The following is a 24,889-nucleotide window of genomic DNA, read 5'->3' on the forward strand; positions in this document are numbered from 1 at the left end:
GGATGTATGTGGCCACTTTGGCATATAGTACCTCTTTTATATCTACCTGAGCAGTAGCAGCAGTGATACAGCTAGTAAATGATATATGGGCTTTCACGAGCTCTCATGGGAACAGTAATGGGAGGAACCCATTACCAAATCAGTGAAAAGGAAAAGAAAGAAAGGACAACTAATGGTTCTATGAGGAGATGCCACATGAGTCAAGATTTGAAGGTTAAGGAGGAGTTAGGTGATAAACATGCTGTATGTCAAGAGCTGCAGGGTGTAAGATACAATGTAGGTCGTGACAAGAGGTAAGGTTTTGATGACAGCAGTAGCAGGTCATGAAGTACTTATGCCTTGTTAAATAGCTTGAACATGGTTGTGTAGACAATGTGGTACTATGGAAGGTTTTAAGTAGGGTAGTGAAATGCTCAGATTTGAGCATTAGGGGAGATACTACAGGCAGTGAGACCAATTAGGAGGCTAGTTTTTTTTTCAAGTGTGTAGAACATCAAATGTGAAGGCAGAGACAGAGAAGATTAACAGATAAGCAGAAAGGTCTGAGGCCAACAAGGTCAAATAAACAGTTAATGGCATATGAGGCAGGTATTGAGGATAAAGGATCAAAGCTAAGGTTATGAATAACAATTGTAGTTTAGAGGTTCCCATATGAAGCTAGTATATGGTGTAAGAATAGGTGTGGCAGATTAAACTTTCAGGGATGAGAAGACAAAGATATGTCTCTACCACCAGACTATGAGCTCCGTGAAGACTTAGTACATGTGTTATTTACCTTTTTCTGTACCACAACTCTTAGTCTGTGGTCTGGGCCATATTTGATCCAGCAATACTTTTGAAATAAATAAATGGTGGGTGTGGAAAGTAAGGTTGGGAGTGATGGGAAATGTAAGCCAGGGATATGGCATTTTGTAATTGCATTAAAGTACTCTAGTACTGAGAGGAATGCCAAGGTCTCAAGTACTGGGTAATGCTCAAGTTTTGCTCACAGAGCATAAAGAGAAGAGGAACTCAGGTATAAAGTCATCTGCAGTTTTGATGTTTTCAGATTCCATATATAACTGAGACACACAGTATTTGCCTTTCTCTCTCTGGCTTATTTTACTTAACATAATGCCCTCAAGATCCAACCATCTTGTCACAAATGGCGGAATTTCCTTCTTTTTTATGGCTAAATAACAATGCATTGTATATGTATATATTTTCTTTATCCTTTCATTGATTGATGGACAGTTAAGTTGTTTCCACGTCTTGGCTACTCGTAGAAACAGAAAGTAGAATAGTGGTTGTCAGAGGCTGAAGGCTGGGGAAAATGGCAGATGTTGGTCAAAGGGTACCAACTTTGAGCTGTAAGGTAAGTTCTGGGGATCTAATGTAGAGCATGATGACTATAGGTAATAATACTATATTGTATACCTGAAGGTTGCTGTGAGCGTAGAGCTTTAGTGTTCTTACCGTAACAACAAAATGGTAATTGTGTGATGTAAAGGATGTGTTAATTAATGTGGTAAAGACTTCACAATATATACTTCTATCAAATCATCACATTGCACACCTTAACTTTCCAATGTTATATATCAATTATATCTCAATAAAGCTGGGAAAAAAATCATTAGCAAGTTGAAGCTTGATGTGTGAGCACATTCTGCCCCTGTTAATCTCAAAGGAACAGGCCTAAGACTAAAAAGTAAAGACTCTCCTGAGGGAAAGTAGCCCCCAGTTGTTCATCTGGTTCTCCCCCATTCTTTCTAATCTTTATACTCCCCGTCCAATGCTATGATCATACAGGGACACTAGGGTGACAATAACCCTTTCTTCATACCAACTCGCACGTGGATATGTCAGATCCACATCTGATCCAGTAGAGGCTTGAAGTTTTGAAGGGGCAAATTATATTTTTGATACCAAGGTAAACAAAGAGAGTACTCTACTAAATGTATGCTTTTGTATTGATCTTGTTACAGTCAAAGTAACTAAACAAGGAGGCTGCTGAACTGAAGTGGTTCTCACGCTTTAGTAGCCTACATGAGCAAACCAAACCTTACGCCAGAGTCAATTGCAAATGCACTTATATCCAAAACAACAAAATTTAAGAACTAATCACAAACATCCAACTAGGCTTTCCCAAATAAGGCAACCACTCAAGCTATAGCCAATCAAATAATGTCCTTGCATTGCTTCAGCCTCTGCTCTATGAAAGCTCTGCCCCTAGCTTTTGACAGTGGAGTGCTCCTAACCATTTTCAGTTAGGCACTGCCCGATATAAATCGATGTTGCTCAAATAAACTATTGAAAATTTTAATGTCACTTGGTTTAGCTGTTAGGGATACTAAAGGAAGGTGTTCTACTCTCATTCCAAGATAGTTAGCACAACCTTCAGAACTGAAGGAATTCTCAGTTCTTCAGAAATCCAGAATCCACTTCTTAATATGATTTCCACATGGGTCCCACATCCTCCTCTTAAGTACAAGGTTATGTAGGACTTTCATTCTATAGGTGCCATAACCTCCTTGGGTTCTACTTTTTCCCTCTTCCTTGCAGGAGGAAATTGCATCCCTAGCTGAGCCCCAGAGACCCTCCGTTCTGGGTGTAAATACAGGATGTATCTTACAGTCCCTCCTTCATGTTGCCTGAATATTTTAGAAGCTCTGAGGTTCTGACTTCCTGCTTCCATCTCTTACTATCTGTGTGAGCTGGAACAAGTCACTTAATCTCTATATGCATCAGTTCCCTTAGGTGTTAAGTGGGGTTGATAACAGTACTTACTCATAGGGTGAAGATTAGGTGGATTAATATCTACAAATTTTTCAGAATAGTTCCTGTACTAATAACACATAGTAAACACTTAATTGTGTTATATGTTACTGTTATTCATCCACTGTGTAACTTATTTCCTCAAAACAGAGTCATAATCCAGCTCATAGACAAACTCTCACTTCAGGGCAGCCCAGACTCTTAATATTTTGGTTTTGATCTGTGTTTTTAAGGGACCAACTGGTGCTTATCAATACACACTTCTCCAAGGGCCAGAATACACTCCTATCCTATCCCAATACAAAGTAGCTTATTTTTGTCCACTTTTATCTTAGCTCATTCCCAGATTACAGAAGAGAACAACGGCCTCAGCTCAGCGATGAATTATACGCACTACACACGTTGCATTCTACTAATACAAACCCAGCGAGAGGAAGTCTGGGTTCTTGCTGCTGCTGCCTCCTGAGGACACTCTATTCTCTTCTGAAGAGCAGCAGGCATGACTGACACCATGGAGAGGAAGAACCAGAGTGGGAGAGTAAGTGAGTCTGTGTTGCTGGGCTTCCCAGCTCCTGTGCCACTGCGGGCACTATTATTTGCCCTTCTTCTGCTGGCCCATGTGTTGGTGCTGACTGAGAACACACTCATCATTATGGCAATCAGGAACTACCCCAGCCTCCACAAACCCATGTACTTCTTTCTGGCCAACATGTCCTTCCTGGAGATTTGGTACGTTACCATCACTATTCCCAAGATGCTAGCTGGCTTTGTTGGCTCCAAACAGGGCCATGGGCAGCTAATCTCCTTTGAGGGCTGCATGACGCAGCTCTACTTTTTCCTGGGCCTGGGATGCACTGAGTGTGTCCTCCTTGCAGTTATGGCTTATGATTGTTATGTGGCCATCTGCCGTCCTCTCCACTACCCTGTCATTGTCAGTGGCCGGCTGTGTGTGCAGCTGGTAGCTGGCTCCTGGGCTGGAGGTTTTGGCATCTCCATGGTCAAAGTTTTTCTCATTTCTCACCTCTTGTACTGTGGCCCCAACAACATCAACCACTTTTTCTGTGATGTCTCCCCATTGCTCAACCTTTCATGCACTGACATGTCCACAGCAGAGCTTACAGACTTTGTCCTGGCCATTTTCATACTGCTGAGGCCACTCTCTGTCACCAGGGCCTCCTATATGGCCATCACCAGTGCTGTGATGTGCATTCCCTCAGCTTCTGGGCTCCATAAAGCCTTTTCCACCTGTGCCTCTCACCTCTGTTGTGGTCATCTTCTATGCAGTCAGTATCTTCATCTATGCCCGCCCAAAGGCAATCTCAGCTTTTGACACCGACAAGCTGGTGCCTGTACTCTACACTGTCATTGTACCACTGCTCAACCCTATCATTTACTGCTTGCGCAACCAAGAGGTAAAGAGAGCCTTACGCCGTACTCTGCGCCTATACCAGGGCCATGATGCTAAGCCTGGGAAAGCTAGCAGAGTTGGGTAGAAGGGAGGTGTTAAATCTTAGATAATGCTCTTAAACTTAGGATCTATGTCTTCTATAAAGTCCAGAGGAGCTCTTAGAGCCTAAATTAGGGACTAGAGTTTCAAAGGTTCCACCAAAGAACTAGTTTAGGAGGAAGAGAGGTGGATTACAAGCTAGAAATTGGATTTCTTCCAGACAAGGTCTTAACATACAGGCTAGAAGTTGATCCCATGTTGTCTGCTCTGTTGTAATTTACGTAGAGCAGGTTCATGACTCATGCATCCTGGTGGGGTGGAAAGGGATGACTATGAGCACAAGGCATGACTGAACTTGAATATTTAAAGCAAAAAGAAAAAATGCAGAACTAGCATCTCTCTAAATGGCTCTTCCTGGGTTTGTTACTGGGTTTTAGTTCTGAGGCAGAAGATACAGAAAAGGGAAGTGGAAGGAGGAAGCCATTCAAGGAAACACAGGCTTCATTATGGAAAAGCATCAGGAGACTTCTGGATGAGATCTCTTCTAGCCGGAGGACACCAACTGTAGCCTATGATGTAGTGGGGCCCCATGTGATCACCTAGTGTGAATTACAAGGCAAGGAGATAGGAAACTGTGGATTTTTGTATTGGCAACATATCACCTCCTGGACTACAGGGGTTTAGAGCTTCATTTCCTGACTTACCGAAGTCAGTGCCCACACTGAACTAGTGGAGTGGCTGATTGCAGTTGTATATTTAATCTTCAGTCTCTCTAATTAGACTATAAGCTCCATGGAACTAGGGATCACATTTGTTTGTTCATCATTTTATTACCAGGGCCCAGAATAGTATCTAGCACATGGTAGCTATAAAGAAATATAATAAATGAATATAATTTGGAGCCATGGGAGAGAGGGGGAAGATGGCAGAAGAGTAAGACGCAGAGATCACCTTCCTCCCCACAGATACATCAGAAATACATCTACACGTGGAACAACTCCTACAGAACACCTACTGAACGCTGGCAGAAGACCTCAGACCTCCCAAAAGGCAAGAAACTCCCCCACGTACCTGGGTAGGGCAAAAGAAAAAAAAAGAAAAAACAGAGACAAAAGAATAGGGACGGGACCTGCACCAGTGGGAGGGAGCTGGGAAGGAGGAAAGGTTTCCACACACTAAAAGCCCCTTCTCGGGCAGAGACTGCGGGTGGCGGAGGGGGTAAGCTTCGGAGCCATGGAGGACAGCTCAGCAACAGGGGTGCAGAGGGCAAAGCGGAGAGATTCCCGCACAGAGGATCGGTGCTGACCAGCACTCACCAGCCCGAGAGGCTTGGCTGCTCACCCGCCGGGGCGGGTGGGCCTGGGATCTGAGGCTCGGGCTTCGGTCGGAGCCCAGGGAGAGGACTGGGGTCAGCGGAGTGAACACAGCCTGCAGGGGGTTAGTGCGCCACAGCTAGCCAAGAGGGAGTCCGGGAAAAAGTCTGGACCTGCCGAAGAGGCAAGAGACTTTTTCTTCCCTCTTTGTTTCCTGGTGCGCGAGGAGAGGGGATTAAGAGCGCTGCTTAAAGGAGCTCCAGAGACGGGCGCGAGCCGGGGCTAACAGCGCGGACTCCAGAGGCGGACCCCAGAGACGGGCATGAGACGCTAAGGCTGCTGCTGCCGCCACCAAGAAGCCTGTGTGCAAGCACAGGTCACTCTCCACACCTCCCTTCCGGGGAGCCTGTGCAGCCAGCCACTGCCAGGGTCCCGGGATCCAGGGACAACTTCCCTGGGAGAATGCACGGCGCGCCTCAGGCTGGTGCAACATCATGCCGGCCTCTGCAGCCGCAGGCTCACCCCGCACTCCGTACCCCTCCCTCCCCCCGGCCTGAGTGAGCCAGAGCCCCCGAATCAGCGACTCCTTTAACCCCGTCCTGTCTGAGCGAAGAACAGACGCCCTCCAGTGACCTACATGCACAGGCAGAGCCAAAACCAAAGCTGAACCCCGGGAGCTGTGCGAACAAAGAATAGAAAGGGAAATCTCTCCCAGCAGCCTCAGGAGCAGCGGATTAAATCTCCACCATCAACTTGATGTACCCTGCATCTGTGGAATACTTGAATAGACAATGAATCATCCCAAATTGAGGAGGTGGACTTTGGGAGCAAGATTTATTATTTTTTTCCCCTTTTCCTCTTTTTGTGAGTGTGTATGTGTATGCTTGTGTGTGAGATTTTGTCTGTATAGCTTTGCTTTCACCATTTGTCCGAGGGCTCTATCCGTCCTTTTTTTTTTTCTTAAAAAAAATTTTTTTTCTTAATAATTATTTTTTTATTTTAATAACTTTTTTTTAATTTTACCTTACTTTATTTTATTTTATCCTCTTTCTTTCTTTCTACTTTTTCTCCCTTTTATTCTGAGCCGTGTGGATGAAAGGCTCTTGGTGCTGCAGCCAGGAGTCAGTGCTGTGCCTCTGAGGTGGGAGAGCCAACTTCAGGACACTGGTCCACAAGAGACCTCCAAGCTCCATGTAATACCAAACGGTAAATATCTCCCAGAGATCTCCATCTCAACACCAACACCCAGCTTCACTCAACGACCAGCAAGCTACAGTGCTGGACACCCTATGCCAAACAACTAGCAAGACAGGAACACAACCCCACCCATTAGCAGAAAGGCTGCCTAAAATCATAATAAGTCCACAGACACCCCAAAACACACCACCAGACGTGGACCTGCCCACCAGAAAGACAAGATCCAGCCTCATCCAGCAGAACAAGGCACTAGTCCCCTCCACCAGGAAGCCTACACAACCCACTGAACCAACTTTAGCCACTGGGGACAGACACCAAAAACAATGGGAACTACGAACCTGCAGCCTGAAAAAAGGAGACCCCAAACACAGTAAGATAAGCAAAATGAGAAGACAGAAAAACACACAGCAAATGAAGGAGCAAGATAAAAACCCACCAGACCTAACAAATGAAGAGGAAATAGGCAGTCTACCTGAAAAAGAATTCAGAATAATGATAGTAAAGATGATCCAAAATCTTGGAAATAGAATAGACAAAATGCAAAAAACATTTAACAAGGACCTAGAAGAACTAAAGATGAAACAAGCAACGATGAGCAACACAATAAATGAAATTAAAAATACTCTAGAAGGGATCAATAGCAGAATAACTGAGGCAGAAAAATGGATAAGTGACCTGGAAGATAAAATAGTGGAAATAACTACTGCAGAGAGAATAAAGAAAAAAGTATGAAAACAACTGAGGACAGTCTCAGAGACCTCTGGGACAACATTAAACGCACCAACATTCGAATTATAGGGGTTCCAGAAGAAGAAGAGAAAAAGAAAGGGACTGAGAAAATATTTGAAGAGATTATAGTTGAAAACTTCCCTAATATGGGAAAGGAAACAGTTAATCAAGTCCAGGAAGCACAGAGAGTCCCATACAGGATAAACCCAAGGAGAAACACGCCAAGACACATATTACTCAAACTGGCAAAAATTAAATACAAAGCCATGGACTCTTTGTTTACTACAGCACTCCCAACTTCTTTCCTCCCTCTGTAAAAGCATTCTCCTTCCCTTGCTGTGTGGGGAGATGCACATGGCTTGCCGTGGTTGCCAATCTCAAATTGCAATTCTCTGCTAATCCTGAATAAGCCCATCTTTGCTGGAGAAATATCTGGCAGTTTATTTATTTTAGGCCAACATTTTGGTGGCCCGTATAAGAACCAGAGAAGACCCCTGAAGGCTGTGGAGATGGTGAGTCAACAGGTGCCATAGCCACAGTTGACCCCACAGGCTCACTGCTTTTCTCACTGACCCTGGAGTTTGAAGGTATTTCTTTCTCCTGCATCTGAGCTCATGCTCTCTTTGCATCTGAAGCTCTCAAGGCATTGTTCAGGATTTATGTTGAGGTTTAACATTCCCATTAAGGCCTTGTTCTCTATGCCAGTACTCATTTGGTACTTTGTTCTGATTTGAGATTAGACAGTTTCAACTGAAGCTGACTGTGAAGCCACAGTCCCATTTCTTCTTATCATGGATTTGATAACAAGAGAAAGTTCCACTTTGGACTAAGTAAAAACCCAGTGTAACTGAGCAGGACCCTGCCATGTCCCCTGTCACTTGTTTGTAGAAAAACTTTAGCCTCCTAGGCCTTGCCCAAGTTCCAAAGAGTAAATTTAATCAGAGAACTGAGAAAATACAGAAACGAAGGGAAACAGTCAAGCAAGACAAGACAATAATAGTTTAGCCATGCAACAAAGTCAAGGACTTTTGTTCCTCTCAAAGGCTATATATAATATCTGAGCCATATCTTGAGCTGTTTTGCAGATACTGAAACCACGACCAGGTAGAAGAAGTTAACTGCATGCTGACCACAAGCACGCAGACCCAGAACAGTTGGTACCATAAGGTTGATGATGTTGACTTCCAATTACCTCACCACCAACCAATCAGAAGAAAGTCCACAAGCTGATCAGGCACCCTGCAACACTCTCACTCACCCTGTCTTTAAAAACCCTTCCCTTAAATCCATTGGGGAGTTCTGGTCTTTTGAGCATTAGCTGCCCATACTCCTTGCTTGGCCTTGCAATAAATGCTTCAATTCTCTTCACCACAGCCAGGTGTCAGTATATCGAGTTTACTGTGCATGGGCAAGCAGACCCAAGTTTGGTTCAGTAACACCAGTCCTCCTGGAGACTCTAAAATGCCCATTCCTCACCACTGTTGGTCCACTGACAAAATGATGGCATTCATGAATCAATATTGGTGGGAAAGAGTAACAAGGTTGCAAAGAGTGCCTACCTCACTTGTTCCACTTGCCCAAAGTGCAACGCAAGGAAGCCTGTTTGAACTGTTACTAAACAATTTAAACCGCCTAATGGATCATTTGAGGTCTGGTCAATATATTTCATACAACTTCCTCTGTCTAATGGGTAGAAATACGTTTTAGTCATGATCTGTATATCTTCACACTAGACTGAAGCCTCCCCTTGCAGAAAGGCCTTTTCTCTGGCCAAAGTCCTTCTGGAAAAGATAATTCCCTACCTAGGAAACTCCTCTCAAACTTAATAATGACCAAGAAACCCATTTTACTGGACAGATACTTCAACAACTATGCTGGTTTTACAACATATTCACTTTGCTTATCACCCTCAATGCTCTGGTTTAGTCAAACAAACTAACAGCATTATTGAGATTCAATTTGCAAAATTTGTACAGGCCCTCCAAATACCTCGGCCAATATCATTGCTGTTGGTCCTTCTACATTTCAGATCTACCCTTTTTTGGAACTCATAAGCTCTCACCCTTTGAGAGAGTCACAGGATGCCCAATGCACTTGGCTCCTGATTCTTTTGATCCAAAACTGATAAAAGGAGAGATACTCTGATATTGCAAAGGCCTAACTGCTTCTATTAAAAATAACCGTATTTTGGTACATCAATCATTTCATAGTGCACTCTCAAGAGACAAAGATCTTAAGCATCAAAGTTTGCAACCTGGAGACTTCATCTTTTGGAAAAGATACCTCCAGAAGAGGTCTCTTCAACCTAGTTGGAGAGGTCTCTTTCAGGCACTGCTAACCAATCCTTGTGTCACCAAACTCCAAGGAATAGACAGACTCTTGGATTCACATGACATATGTAAAGAAAGCATCAAATCCTGATTGGACAGCACATCAACTGGTGACCTGAAAGTAAAGATTTCACAGAACTGAATCAGATGACATTGGATGAGACAGTTTTCCCAAGATATCCAGATTAGGTTTGTTGGAAGTTTGTCACCAAACCTTTGATGATGACGTAAAACTTCAGATGACCTCCAATGTCTATGATCTTGATAACATATGGGCTTCAGATAAAAAGTGCCTGAGAGTTCTCCCTCTTACCCCTCGTTACTCAGATGTGACTCCAATAGGTTTCCAATCTGTGCACTTTCCCTCCAATGTAAGACCCTACACTCACAGTACACTTACAGGAAGAAAGGTGCTTCCTGGCACAGATGGGCAAAAAAGCCACTGAAATTGGAAAACCTGACTCGATCAGCAATGCTTTCAGAGAAAAATCTTGATAAAAAGGGGAAAAGTGTAAAACAAATAATAAACAGCAACCTCAATTAAATAGAGTCAGGAGACCAAAGAGGAAGCTCTCACACTCTGGGACAATAGCAGAGTCCAACAGGAAGAAGGAAGATTCCTCTTTGTTCCTGTCAAGGACTCAAAATGAAAAGCCATGGATCCTTTGTTTACTATGGCCTTCCCAACTTCCTTGCTCCTTCTATAAAAGTATTCTCCTTCCCTTACTGTGTGGGGACTTGCATGTGGCTTGCCAAAGATGCAGACCCCAAACTGCAATTCTCTGCTGATCCTGAATAAACCCATCTTTGTTGGAGAAATATCTTGCAGTCTATTTCTTTCAGGTCAGCACTTTTTAATAGTTCATTTAAGTTATTATTAGGTGTTTATATCAATTTTATACAACACCCTATTGAATTTTTCCTTCCAAACAAATTATAAATTACATTTTATGGTGGAAAGTGCTAAGGTAAAAAACACATCAGGGATGAAAAGGGTAAGGGATTAAGAGATACAAACTACTATGTATAAAATAAATAAGCAAAAAGGATATATTGTACAGCAGAGGGAAATATGGCCATTATTTTGTAATAAGTTTAAATTGAGTATAACCTATAAAAATATTGAATCACTGTATTGTACACCAGAAACTAATATAATATTGTAAATCAACTATACTTCAAAAAAATATATCAGGGAAGAGAAATAGAAAGGGAATAGCAAGCATAGGATGGCAACTTCACATAAAGTGATTAGAAAGGCCTTTCTGAGAAAGTTTATTGAATTAAAGACCTAAAGGAATTGAAAGAGGGAGTCATTCAGTTATCTGAGAGAAGAGCATTCTGAATGAAGATAACAGCAAGTTTAAAATTCCTTAGAAGGGAATGTGCCAGATGTATTTGAGATGTTAGTACAGGAAGCTTTGACTTTACAGGAAAGTCTGGTTTCGTTTTGCTGTCTGACCTCATGTTCCACAGGACACAAGAAAAAGATTTCAGATTTAGACAGGGGCATGAGATATAGTCAAAAGGAGGCTGTTTAAATCGTATGAGAATTTAACATACAGAGGTATATGCTGAACTGTACGCCGTGGGTTTCTTGTATCAAGCATAGAGATGAAGGACATAAGCATATACCGTGTATATTAGTTGCCTAGGGCTACAGTAACAAAGTACCACAGACTGGGTGGCTTAAAACAACAGAAATTCATTGTCTCAAGTTTCTGGAGGCTAGAAGTTCAAAATCAAGGTGTCAGCAGAGCCATCCTTTATCTGAAACCGGTAGGGAAGAATCTTCCTTTGCCTCTTCAAATTTTTTGGTGATTTGCTGGCAACCTTTGGCACTCCTGGACTTGCAGTTACAGCACCTCAATCTCTGCCTCCATCATCCCATGGTATTCTGCCTGTGTGTCTCTTTCTCCTCTTCTGACAAGGATACCAGTTATATTGGATTAAGGGCCACCCTACTCCAATATGACCTCATCTTAACTAATTACATCTGGAATCACCCTATTTCCAAATAAGGTCACCTTCTGAGCAACTGGGGGGGGTGAGGATTTATTAACGTATCTTTTAGGGGACACAATTCAACCCGTAAATCTAGGGTTAACTGTTTAGGCTCAAGGCAGAGAGTGACGGCAGAGTTGTGAGTTTGGGAAACTACTGAGAAGTAAAGGGATCTTGCCAAGATAACACAGAGCTCTGGGGCTCCTTCTCCACTTGTGCAGGTGGAAGCACTGAAGTCAAGAGGACAGAAAGTTTTTCTTCACGTACTGGGTAAATCTGACCACTCCTAGAAGAAACAGTTACTCCAAGATCTAGTCTGCAGGAAAACTATTGCTTCCAGTTATATTTTTAATTAAGAAATATTTATCATTTCAATAAGTTATACTTCCCAAGAAAGCTAGTAATGATATTTGTGACAGTTTAAAGTGGCTACTTCTCAGTGTCATTCAAAGACATGACTTCCTCTTCTACCAAACATGTCTTTGAATCATACTGTTGAAAAGGTCACTTCTTGGTTATTTTCCTGTGTGTGTTGACTCCATGCATGGAATACAGATTCAACTGTGTTCTACTTCAGACCATGGCTCATCTTACATTAGTCTGTTCCTGATCTGGTTTCCTCCTCTTCTTGGACTTTTCCTCCAAGTTTTTAGGTATCCATATTTCTTAAATGATCACTATAAACATAAAGCAGTCATTTGAGATAAATTTTCTAGCATTCAGCCATGAATCTCTGCTTTCCTATCTGGCTTTTAATTCCTTTTTAAAATTTCTCCCATTTTCCTGAGAATGATGGAATATTGACTCATCAAGGAGAACATTTTGAAGAGAGAGGACAATCTTGTTTAGCAAAGGAAAAGATCCACTAAACCCGGGAATTTCCAATCCTCTATCTCTGTTCTGAAAAATATTTTAGGTGGGATGCTTCTCTGAGATCAAAAAGTAATGAAAGGGCTTCCCTGGTGGCGCAGTGGTTGAGAGTCTGCCTGCCGATGCAGGGGACACGGGTTCGTGCCCCGGTCCGGGAAGATACCACATGCCGCGGAGCGGCGGGACCCGTGGGCCATGGCCGCTGAGCCTGCACGTCCGGAGCCTGTGCTCCGCAACGGGAGAGGCCACAACAGTGAGAGGCCCACGTACCGCAAAAAAACAAAAGTAATGAAAAACTTTCAAATGTGAATTTGAAAACAAATAGGTTTTTAATCACCAAATGAATTGATGTAATTTAGACAAACTCCTGAAATTATGGTGCCCCCAAAATTAAACTACAAGGCCATTAGTACATACACAAAGCCCAAATACTGATTTAAAAACACAAACAAAGAAGCCAAAGTTTAAAACTCACTTAAACTGAGAAGATTCCATGGGGGAAAAAAGCTGAAGTAAATGGAAAACAGGAAAATAGGAAAACAATATATTTAGAGCACATTATTAGAGAGACCATCATGGCAGGAGACTGTAAAAACCAGGGAAAAAATTTTGGTTGCCATAGAAATGTGTCTCTTTAATACAACTTAGAATGATGATAGGATTACAGCAAATAAGAGTAAAGTTGACTAGCGTCAGAAACTGCACTTAGAGGAAATACTTTGAGAGGTCCACTCTAGAGTAGATGATTTGCAGGTTTAGAGTATATGTTCTGAAAGAGATGGCCTGGATTGTTGTGAGGATTGTAGCATTTGCCCCATCATGTTTCACTCTCTAAAGTGCCCCATTTTAAAAGCAAACTATGTGGTCACCCTAGTTTTATGGGCCTGTAACTCAAGACTTGTAGTGGAGTTGTCCTGTGTCTACTTAGCTAAAGTGAAACTACATTTTCCAGAACTTCCTTCCCTTTGTAGTTCAAGGTTAGTGTAGACCACAGAGATATTCTGTGTGAGATTTAGAAGGCAGAGGTGAAGCAGCTATATTCTTTGTATTCCATGCAGAAAGTTGATTAGGGACACTATTGCAGCTCACAGATGTTGTCACTGACTCACCTTGTAGATGTGGGGCAGTGGTTCAGGCGACACCTCCATCAGCTCCCATCCAGCTTCCCTCTTTCATCTTCTCCGACATGTAAGCTAGGTAGGAGTTTAATATTGTGATAAAGGGCACCAGCTTCTTTTGCAGATCACCTGAATTATCAGAGTTAGGTGATAGGATGACTGGAGGCTGTAAGAGACCAAAACAGTCTTCAGCTCATCCTCATGGATTCCAGTTTACCATTATCCTCCCCCATGTCATGTTCATCTTACCTCCCCAAGTGCCTGTCCTGGTGGCTTCAGGCCCAGCACTAATCATAGATGCAACAGTCATTTTATTGCATGAGATCACAACCCTGTAATAAATCCCTTGGATAGAACTCTGACACAACGCTTGACAGACAAATAAGAAAATAATTTGCATATGGTTGACCAGTGAAGACAAGGGGTCATTTAGAGTGAGAGTACAGAGTAGATGAGGAAGGTTTTACATGAGGCCATAACGAAATACAGTAGTGCATGTCTCTACAGAGTGCGATGAGCTTGCAAAGCCAGCAGAAGAGAAGTGCAGCCAGATTCGCAAAGGGGGAAACAAGAAAAGTGCTGTGTCATGAAAGTCAGTGGTGGTTTCAAGAAACAGGAATATTGTCACACGCTCTGTTAAAAACAAGATAACAGGGCTTCCCTGGTGGCACAGTGGTTGAGAGTCCGCCTGCTGATGCAGGGGACACGGGTTTGTGCCCCGGTCCGGGAGGATCCCACATGCCGCGGAACGGCTGGGCCCGTGAGCCATGGCCGCTGAGCCTGCGCGTCCGGAGCCTGTGCTCAGCGTCGGGAGAGGCCACAACAGTGAGAGGCCCGCGTACCGCAAAAACAACAACAACAACAACAAGATAACAGGTCCAAAGTTGAGTCAGTCAATCAGGAATTGCCTGATCAGCACTGGTTAGGTAATCTGCCTGATAAATCTTTGCCATTCCTATAAGGAAATAACCAATCTGCCTTTTTGCCTAGTACAGCTCCCTTGTTCCTTTTCCCCACTGTCTATAAAATTACTTCACTGTATAGCTCTTCAGAGATCTCTTCTGTCTACTAGATTGGACACTGACCTGCACATGAATCATTAAAGAAAGCCAAAGAGATCTTTAAAATTTACTCAGTTGAACTTTAACACCTCCTAAGGATAAGGAGAACACTAAAACAAAAAAAAGAAAAAAGAAAACCTGCCTCTTGAGCAATATGGAAGCTACTGACGGCCGTATCCAGAGCTGTTTAAGTACACTGACACAGCAGATATCAGCCAGGAGCGGGTAGGAGACAGTAGAATGTGAGAAAGTAAAGACAATGAGCATAGATAATTCTTTCACAAAGTTTCTGAGAAGCCAAGGATGAAGGCAGAGTGATAGGTGAAGGTATACGAGGTGGCAGATAAAGGGATTTTTGGAAAAGAAAGAGTCGTTAGCCTCTGTGTATGTCTGTATATATATTTTTTAATTTTTTTGGCCACACTGTGCGGCCTACGGGATCTTACTTCCCTTACTTCCCCAACCAGGGATTGAACCTCTGCCCTCAGCAGTGGACGTGCCAAGACCTCATCACTGGACCACCAGGGAATTCCTGATATTAGCCAGTTTAATAGCCAGTAGGGTTCCAAGGAAAGATGACAGACTGAACTCACATATTTATTCCCTTTCCCTTCAGAGACTCTGCTAAAATGATAGTAACAAACACAGAAACCTTTTTGATGTAAATATAACGATGAGAACAGAAGAAGGTCTGTGAGGGGATGGGAGATTTTGAAAATGGATGCAAGATTGATAGTGGATAAAGCAGGCCAGGGTAAGCCACAGCCTGAGCTGCTCACAGAAGATGAGCAGATTCACCCCCACACAAACATACACAAGAGAATCAACTGAGTCAGAAACTCAAAGACAACCCATACAATGAAGAACATGCTCCCCTGCTCAGAAAGCCTGGAGCCAGGAATTCCACAATGTGAATTCTATCTCCTACCCACCACAGTCTTCTAACCCCCAGTGTCCTGAAGGTGGAGTGGAGGGAAGATAGAGAAAGAGAGACAGGTGAAAATCCAGGGAACCTAATCAGGAGACAGCTCATTGCTGCAGCCTTCTAACATCACCAGATACTACAAATGGGAAATGAGTAGACTACCTGGTGACTCAAATATCACAATTTCTATACTTTATACTTAGAAAAACAGGTCAACTTCAACTTTTTCAAATGCTAGAGCCTTTACCTTTCCAAACTCTAACTTGGTTGAAAGGCTGCTGTCACTGGATCAATGTTTGAAAGTTTGTTTCCTTCTCAGAGATGTCCTGGGGTTTTTCAATTATGAAGTAAAGAGAAGAGTACAATATCTATTCACTTAAAGCCATATTTTAGACAAATGTTTTCTGCTCTAGCCAAAATCCCTACTGACAGTAAAAGTCGGCTTATTTCTGGGTACTGAGAAATGAAACAGAAATTCTGCAATGATTAACAAGGAAGAAGCCAAGTAAGAAATGTGAACATTTGTGTAAGACTGTTTTTGAATCTATGGATATTTTCTCCATTAAATGATTTAAATGACTGAGACAAACAAACATTACTTGCAAAGCCACGCTGAAGTTTCATTTCGGGGAAATGAGAAGCAGGGCAACATCCGGTCTGGTTCCACCCACTGCATCCTCCGAGCATACAGGGACAGCAAAGACATATTCACAAGTTGGAGCACAATTAAGCACAAGATAGTGAAGAAAAGCCTGAAAGGCACAGAACAAGTTATGTGGTCTCTTCCTTCTGGAGGGTCACAGAAGTTCAAATTACAAATACAAGAAAAGGGATCCTGTCTGCCCAGATTTGATCTTCAGGATTACAACCTGGTTTGAGTGTAGACTAAGATATAGACCATAAAATGAGGGATATATCTGCATTAACCCATACAGTATTGAACCAGGGAGGTTCAATAATGAAGCTAGGGACGAAGTGAGAGAGTAGCACTGACATATATACACTACCAAATGTAAAATCGGTAGCTAGTGGGAAGCTGCTGCATAGCACAGGGAGATCATCTTGAAGCTTTGTGAGGACCTAGAGGGGTGAGATAGGGAGGGTGGGAGGGAGGCTCAAGAGGGAGGGGATATGGGGATATATGTATACATATAGCTGATTCACTTTGTTGGACACTAACACAACACTGTACAGCAATTATACTCCAATAAAGATGTCAAAGAAAACAAAACAAAACACAGCATTCCCATTTACTGTTATTTAACCAAGAGAAATGAAAACATATCCATAGGAAGAGTTATAATCTAATGCCCATTGCAGCTTCTTCGTGGTAACTTCAAACTGGAAATAACCTTCAGCTATCAAGAATTAATAGATAAACAAATTGTGGTATATCCATACAATAGAATACTCAGTAATAAAGAAGCAAGCAAACAAACAAAAAACCAAACAGGTGATTGATTAAAGAAACCACTGCTAAATGCAACCATAATGTCAAAAACAAAATGACAGAAGCCAGACACCATAAAATATGCACTATATGACTCAATTTAAGTGAAATTCTACAACAAATACAACTATAGTGATGAAAAGCAGATCAGTAGTCTCCTGGGGCTCTGGGTTGGGAGAGGTGATCCACTGCACAGGGGCAAGAGGGAAATTGTGAATGATGGAAATGTTCTATATTGTTATCCTAGTGGTGATTATGTGATGGAATATACTCATTAAGACTCATCAATTATGTACTTAAAATTGGTGAATTTTATTTTAAGAATTATACTTCAATAAAGTCACCTTCAAAAACAAAACAAAAAAATAACGAAGCTAAATATATCTGGCTGAAAAATCCTCATTCTTTTCTTACCATGATGATGCCACAGCAAAGGAGAGGGAAACAAAAAACAAAGCTTAACTGTTTGGTAGGGCCCTGTGCTAGGCCCACTAAACTTGTTATTCTATCTGTTTCTCTTAGTGAAACTTCTGCACGGTATTATCCCACCATAAAGCTGCAGAAACTTCAGTTTAGAGAAGGACAGAGAGAAAAATCATCAATTCATTCAGAAATTATCTCCTGACCACATATTATAATCCAAGAGTTCTGCCAACTGCAAGCAGAATAAAAATGAATACAAGAGCATCGCATCCTTAGTGGGAGTGACAAAGCAAAGACGGACAAACAAAAATTACTAAAAAGATCACACAGCCACTTATAAAGTCATCAAAAAGATGAGGTCAGGTCAGAGGCAGAAAGAGAGAGAGACCTTAAGAAGTTCCCTTCAGGTGGATCTTTGGCTAGAAGAAGATACTAAAAATTATATTCAGAATTCATAAGAGAATGTGACCAAATAATTATAAAGATCACCTGAAAGGATAATTTTATAAGAATATCCATTAAATAACAATTAAAAGATTAATAATGATGAGAAAACTGCTCACATTTTATGCTATATTACACTTATTTATAAAGCACAAGCAACTAAAATGGTATGCTATTAAGCAAAAGTTAAAAGATCAAAGAATTCAGTGAAAAAGACCAAAAACAGAAATTTGATATAAGATAAAGTCAGCATTTCATGTAAGTACAGAAAGGAGGGGTGCTCAGCAAATGTGAGTGGAAAAAAATGGTATATCATTTAGAAAAATATTTGATAGATAATGACACATACTTTACATAAAAATCCAAATGTACAAAAATCCCATAGAAGTGACAAATATTTTGAGTAACTTATACTATTTCAGTGAGAAAAACCTTGTAATAAAACCAAAACCGGACAATATTAAGGAAAATATCGACAGATCTGATTTCATATAAATTTAAAACTTTTACATAGCAAAAATAAAGCAAAACAAAAACAATTACATTTAAAGATACAACAGAAAAGAAAAAATATCTGCTGTATATAATAAAGACAAAATTTTGCCATCCTTAATATGTAGTTTATTTTAAAATGTATAAGTAAACATGAAAAAATAAACACATCATAGGATAATGGGTAGAATATTAAAATGCATAACCAAACAGCTGAAATAAAAAATATAAATAAATCTTAGATGTCATTAATATCCAAATAAGCTTAAAAAGAAACAAAATAAAAAGTTAACAGAAGTTAAAATAAATAATTATGCCACTGTTAACCAGCAAGTATGGAAATGGAAAACTCTATATACTGCTGGTAGAAATATAAACTAGTACACTGGAGGACAATTTCATAATGTATATCAAAAGCCTTAAAAAAGGACATGACCTAACAGTTTTACTTCTAGGAATTTAATCTAAGTAAATACATAAACACATACAAGCTAATTATGGAAAGTACTTGTCATAGAATTGCACATAAAAACAAAATGTGAAAAACATTTAAAAGTTCATTACTTTGAGCTTGCTAGGAAGAAAAGTGGTCTATCTTTTCAACAGAATTTAATACAGAAATTAAGAAAAATGAGGCAACTCCTTGTACATCTACAGAGAAAAAATATGAGAACATATTAAATAAACAAAGTAAATTATAAATAGATGTATATAATATGATCCAATTTTGGTAAAGTAAAGAAACTATTACTATTTTATATGTTCAAAAGTCATTGAGCTGCATTCTCTGTTCTAGCTACTATTCTAAAAGGTAGTGACTCAAGAGTTAAAACAAAGAAAAAGATAAAGTCCTTATTTTTATAAAACTTACATGCTAGTGGAAAGAGACAATAAATAAACAAGCAAATAAATAGTATGTTAGATGATGATAAGTGTTAAGAAGAAAAAATTATAGCAAAATAAAGAGGTTAATGAGTACTGGGCATAAAGGATTGCTATTTAATATAGGGTCATCAGGAAAGACTTTTCCGGGTACAGTGAAATATGAGCATAATTCTGAAGAAAGTGAAGGTATGACTGGGAAAAAAAAAAATTCTTCAAACAGAATAAGAGCAAAGGCCCCAAGATGGAAGCATGCCTGAAGACCAACAAGGAAGCCAGTATAGCTGTAGCACACAAAAACAAGGGACAGAGTGGTCAGAGAGGAAACTGATATAGGGCCTTGTGGGACATTGCAAGAAATGTTACTTTTGCTAAGAGTGAGATGGGAAGCTCCTGGAGACTTCTAAGCAGAGGAGTGATATCTTGCTTTCAATTTAAAAGGGTCACTGTCCATACCGTGTGGAGAATAGACTGAGAGAGATGGGGTAGACTACAATGACAATGACAATACAAGGGAATGAGTTAGAAGACTACTGCAACAATCCAGGAAAGAGATGATAGCAGCTTCTATAGGATGGTGGTTAGTGCTACACATGGTCTGTGGCCTGATTCAGGATATATTTGATGGTAGAACCAATAAGACTTGCTTGAATTGGATATGTAAACGAGATATCTGGGATAACCAGTTTGAGGGTTCAAAAATATTCCCCTAAAATGGTATCCCAAATTACATCAACTCCAAGTCTCTACTTGACCAAACTAACAAAAATCCTGGATCTGCTTCCCCCTCAATATGACCCCAAACCCAAGGGGTACCTTTAGTAATTAGTAATCTCTTCTAATGCTCTCAATATTCACTAATGGTACCAGAATGCAGTTGAATCCCTTTCAGAGTGAGCAAAGTCCACAACTGCTCCCATATTACTGGCAGCTATTCCCTAAGTCCATCCTTATCACTTCCATGGTGGCCACTCCTCCGAATTAAGCTTCTGACTTGATTGCCCTTTGCACTCCACCTGGCCATTCTGAAAATCCCTCAGGTTCTTCAAATAGGGGCCACCCTAAATCCCCATCCACTACAAATTCTCTACATTTACTTTTCTAGATTCATATTGGTGTATATTTATCCTGGATTCTAGAGTATTCGATATCATCAATTATAACAATTGTCATAATGTCTAGAAAGGCATAGGAGGTTCTCCTCTTGGCTTGGTGATGGAAGCTTCCTTGAATTCCATCTTCTGTTTTTCATAAACAGTTTCAATATCCCCATCTGAGGTTGAGATGGAGTTTACACTGGAGGGTCCTTTAAGCAGGACTTGAATGGGAAGAAGAGATGGAAAGAATTAATTTTTTGAGCCCCTACTTTAGGTTAAGCCCAGAATTGTCTCATTTCATCAATACAATGAAAAGTAGTAAGATGAAATGTTACTGAACTAAACTTGAGTCCACTAGCACTCGCATAGTAAAGCCAATCTATTGACATCAGGTTGTGGTGAAGGAATGTCCTGTGCTCGTTTCAGGGCCACACAAGGAGTATGAGCAGCTAATGCTCAAAAGGTCCAAATTCCCCAGTGGATTTCAGGAAAGTCTTTTTATTTTAAGGCAAGGTGAGGGAGAGAATCACAGGTGCATGATCAGCTTGTGCATAATTCTCAGATTGGTTGAAGGTGAGGTAACAGGGTGGTGTCACAGGGGTTAACATTGTCAATCTTCAGACTCCAGTCAGTCTGGGGGCCATGTGCTCACAGTCATCATGCAGTTAACTTCTTAAATCTGGTGGGTGTTTTATAGTATCTGCAAAACAACTCAGGAAGTTGCATCAGACACCATTATCTATGTACTTCAGGAGGGAACTAAAGATTCTGTGACTTTGCTATATGGCTGACCTATTGTTACCAGTTCTCCTGGCCCAACTGCTATTTTTTTGTTACTACAAGTTTACATTCTTTCAATCATTAATTCTTGAGCCAGGCCTCCTCAGGGGACTCCTGGGAGACTAAAGCTTTTCTACAAACAAGGCAGGTTGAGCACATGGGAGGGCAGGCAGTTCTGTCCTGGGAAGGTCTCATAGGGTCCAGCTTAGTTACTGAAAAACTGAAAGATTAAATGAGTGGCCCAACATTGCATAGTTAGAAAGTGGTGACAATGGAGTTTAAGTCCACTTTCCATATAAATACATGACTTCAAGGAGACTAATGTCAATAGCTATCCCTTAACTGGACAAGTCAGCCCAAATTTTTGTATCCCTGTCATCGGCAATGATAATGCCACCTGAATATTCTCTCAGAAATTCATATTTTCTGAAGTGAGTAGATTGGAGGTATGATCAGACAGCTGAAGCAGGAAAATCTCAGGGTTTACAGGAGAAAAGGAGGATGTTCTTCCTTTCTACCTTGTCTGGCAAGCAAAGCACTACTGGTTGCAGCTGGGCACTGCCCTGAAAGACAGGGAGAGAAGTCCACTGAAGGCAGAATCTGATGCCTCTGTGTCTTTCCCTTTATGATACAGTGATTTATAATAAGAAATATATACTTGATCTTTGTCCCAGTTCCTGACACAGGGTTCTTCAAACTCATAAATTCCTAAGTTATAAGAGTGGTAGAAGTATATTTTGTTCTAATGAGGCAACTCTGGGTGGGCTCCTGGATGGGTGATGGTCACCAGAAAGACAAAGCCATGATTAGAAGTTTCATATTTTCAGGCCTCCACCCTCCATTCTCCAGAGAGGAGAGAGGGGTTGGAAATGAAATTAACAGTAGATCAATATTATGTGTGATAGCCTCCATAAAATCCCAACAGCATGGGGTTTGGAGAGTTTTCAGTTTGGTGAACACATCCACATACCAAGAGGGTGATGTACCCTAACTCCACAGAGACAGAATCTCCTGCACTCAGAACCCACCCAGACCTTTAGTAAACATAAGTAAGTGTTCCCTGAGTTCCTTGAGCCGCTCTAGCAAATACATCAAACCTGAAGAGGCGGTCTTGGGAACTTCTGATTTGTAGCCAAGTCAGACAGAATTTGAGGGTAATCTGGGGACCTACTACTTGCAATTGGCATCTGAAACCAGCAGCAGTCTCCTGGGACTGAGCCCTTAAACTGTGGGATCCAACAGTATATCTAGGAAGATACATAGTGTCAGAATCAAGTTAAATTGTAGGACAACAGGCTGGTGTTGCAGAATTGCTTGCTGTGGGGAAACCCCTCCATGCATCTGGCACTGAAACAAAGGAAAACTGTGTTTTTACTAAAACACCTAGGTTATCTGATTTTTCTTCCCTGTCTTCCTCTCTTTTGATGGGATTCAGTGAAGCTTGCCCCAAGATGTGCCACACTGCCATGCACATTATTTCCAGACAAGCAAGGTCCAAAAGACTCAGGAAGAATCTTGGAACTTCCACCTAACTGCCTAAGATAATTTAATATAGACAGACTGTTCCAGGAGGGAGATATCACTATAGATAACTATATGACACTATAGATAACTACAGTATACTATGAACTAGGAGTGGTAGACAGCGTAGTGGTAGCAAGGCCAGTTTAATCAAAGTCCTTCTGTATCCCATTCTCTCTAGATGGCCCAGTAAACATTTGTTTAACAAACATTAAATCTCTACATTTCCCTGTGAATCACCTTACTTCCCTTTGAAATCCCAGACCCCTACCTCCTTCTCCTTAGTCCTGTAAAATAAATAAATGTACCTCATCTTGCCTTACTGTCTTTCAAATTTCTCATGCTTATGTTAATCCTCCATATATATGTATTAAATTTGATTTTCTACTGTTAATCTGTCTTATGTCATTTTAATTATTTGACTAGGCAAAAGAAAGAAGAGGGCAAGAGGAGAAATACCTCCCACCCCCTTTCTTCGTTGGCAAGTATCACCCACCAGATTTCAAAAGACTCCCTCAAAAGACATATTCTCTTAGCCAAAGATGAGCCAGCTAAAAGGAAAGGGTCAGGGGAAAATGCCAGGCAAGAGAGACCCAGTGATCTCAGCTGCCCTTCTCTCTGTAATCAATGGATTAGAGATGGACTGGCCCATTCCTCAGGATTTTTAGCCGAAGCTGAAAGTAGGGCTGAAATTAGGGTGAAGCAAGTGAGGCACCTAGAGTACAAAATTTAAGCACTCTCTCACTCTCAATTTCCATTCTACCCTGGGTTCCTCTCTTGCCTCACTCTAGTTTCAGTCCTGGATGGAACCCTGGGTGGATTACTGGCTCTCTCTAGTATCACTGCAGAGGTCTGGGTGAATTCCTTTTCCCTCAGTTTATTCAGAATAAGGCTATAATTTTTTAAAGAGAACATAAGTTAAAAACTGGCAGTAAAAAAAGAAACAAAAAAGCCCGGAGAAAACATCTTTCAAAAAACATTCACTAATCATTTAACCGAAGTTCACGTTAAAAACAAACATTTCTTGGAATTGAGAGAAAACCAAAAGATGAAACCAAGAGTCTGTCCTCTGTATTGGGGGTTGACCTGGAGGAACAGGCGGTAACTGTGTGGTGAAATGAACCTGTTTGTGAATCTGATTTTGATTCTATGGGATTGCTTTAATTCCTTCATTAATTTACTGAAATCTTAATCAAATTAAACACTGGAAGGAGCACTGCAGCTGAAGACACTCCACTTGATGTTTCTTGTTCTGACAGATTAGACCTTCAAACAAATTATGTGCTGGGGAAAAAAGAATTCATATTTGAATGTCTGCTGCAGGCCAAGCACTGGGTGGGATTAACCTATCTCATTTTATCCTCATTAATGTATGTGAGGTGGGTAGTGCTACTGGCACAAATTCATTCCACCACCTGGCTGCTTCTCATTACTTCGGTCGCCCTCTCCACACTCAAGACGTAAGCAAACATAGCTAGTCACTGTTGGATCCCGGACTCAAATTAATGACTGACATTTAAACTCTTGTTTACTAGAAAACACCTACACTCCTATTCTAAAAGTAGGAAAAGTGAAGTCTTATTGTTAGCACACCATGCCAACTGCCCTTATACCTTCTTTGTGCCTCATGTCAACTCACTGAAATTAATATTATATAATATATATTAATATATAATATTATATATTAATATTATATACTAATATATTATATATATTAATGTTATATATTATATTAATATATTATATATATTAATATATATAATACTATATATTAATATATAATATTAATATCCTCACATATAACTAAGGAAACAAGCTCTGACAGATATGATAATTTCCTTATTCAATCATCACACATTTTGTTCATCTATATGTTTCATGCACTACATCTGGGATATAATGATGAAGAAGACAGATCCCCCACAACTGGGACGAACACAGGGAGGTGGGATGTTTCAGGTTTGGGGGATGGGAGAAATCAGATAGACAAGCAACAGCTACAGTGCAGCACAACATGATAGGAGCATCATTAAGAGTGGTATACGCAAAAAA

At 40.9% G+C, this 24,889-nt stretch overlaps 2 protein-coding genes across 5 annotated transcripts in view; one reads left to right on the forward strand and one right to left on the reverse strand.

Annotated features, from left to right (window-relative positions):
* The window catches only part of ZNF215 (zinc finger protein 215), a 152,024-nt gene that overhangs the window by 58,402 nt on the left and 68,733 nt on the right, over positions 1-24,889 (reverse strand). For 3 of the 4 annotated variants that reach the window (XM_027115511.1, XM_027115509.1, XM_027115505.1), the window contains exon 2: positions 13,754-13,928. The gene's annotated coding sequence lies outside the window, so the exon portion shown is untranslated. Of the gene's footprint in view, positions 1-13,753; positions 13,929-14,011; positions 14,215-24,889 lie in introns of those variants that run through there. The other variant, XM_027115507.1, reaches the window with a different exon arrangement.
* OR6A2 (olfactory receptor family 6 subfamily A member 2) lies at positions 1,295-5,124 on the forward strand. Its single transcript, XM_027115512.1, is given in 2 exon segments — positions 1,295-4,014; positions 4,016-5,124. Coding segments are annotated over 2 exon segments (993 nt in total). The 5' UTR covers positions 1,295-3,253; the 3' UTR covers positions 4,248-5,124.

The sequence above is a fragment of the Aethalodelphis obliquidens genome, unplaced genomic scaffold, assembly GCF_003676395.1.
Source record: "Aethalodelphis obliquidens isolate GAN/ISIS:26980383/991018 unplaced genomic scaffold, ASM367639v1 scaffold14, whole genome shotgun sequence".
Lineage (NCBI taxonomy): Eukaryota > Metazoa > Chordata > Mammalia > Artiodactyla > Delphinidae > Aethalodelphis > Aethalodelphis obliquidens.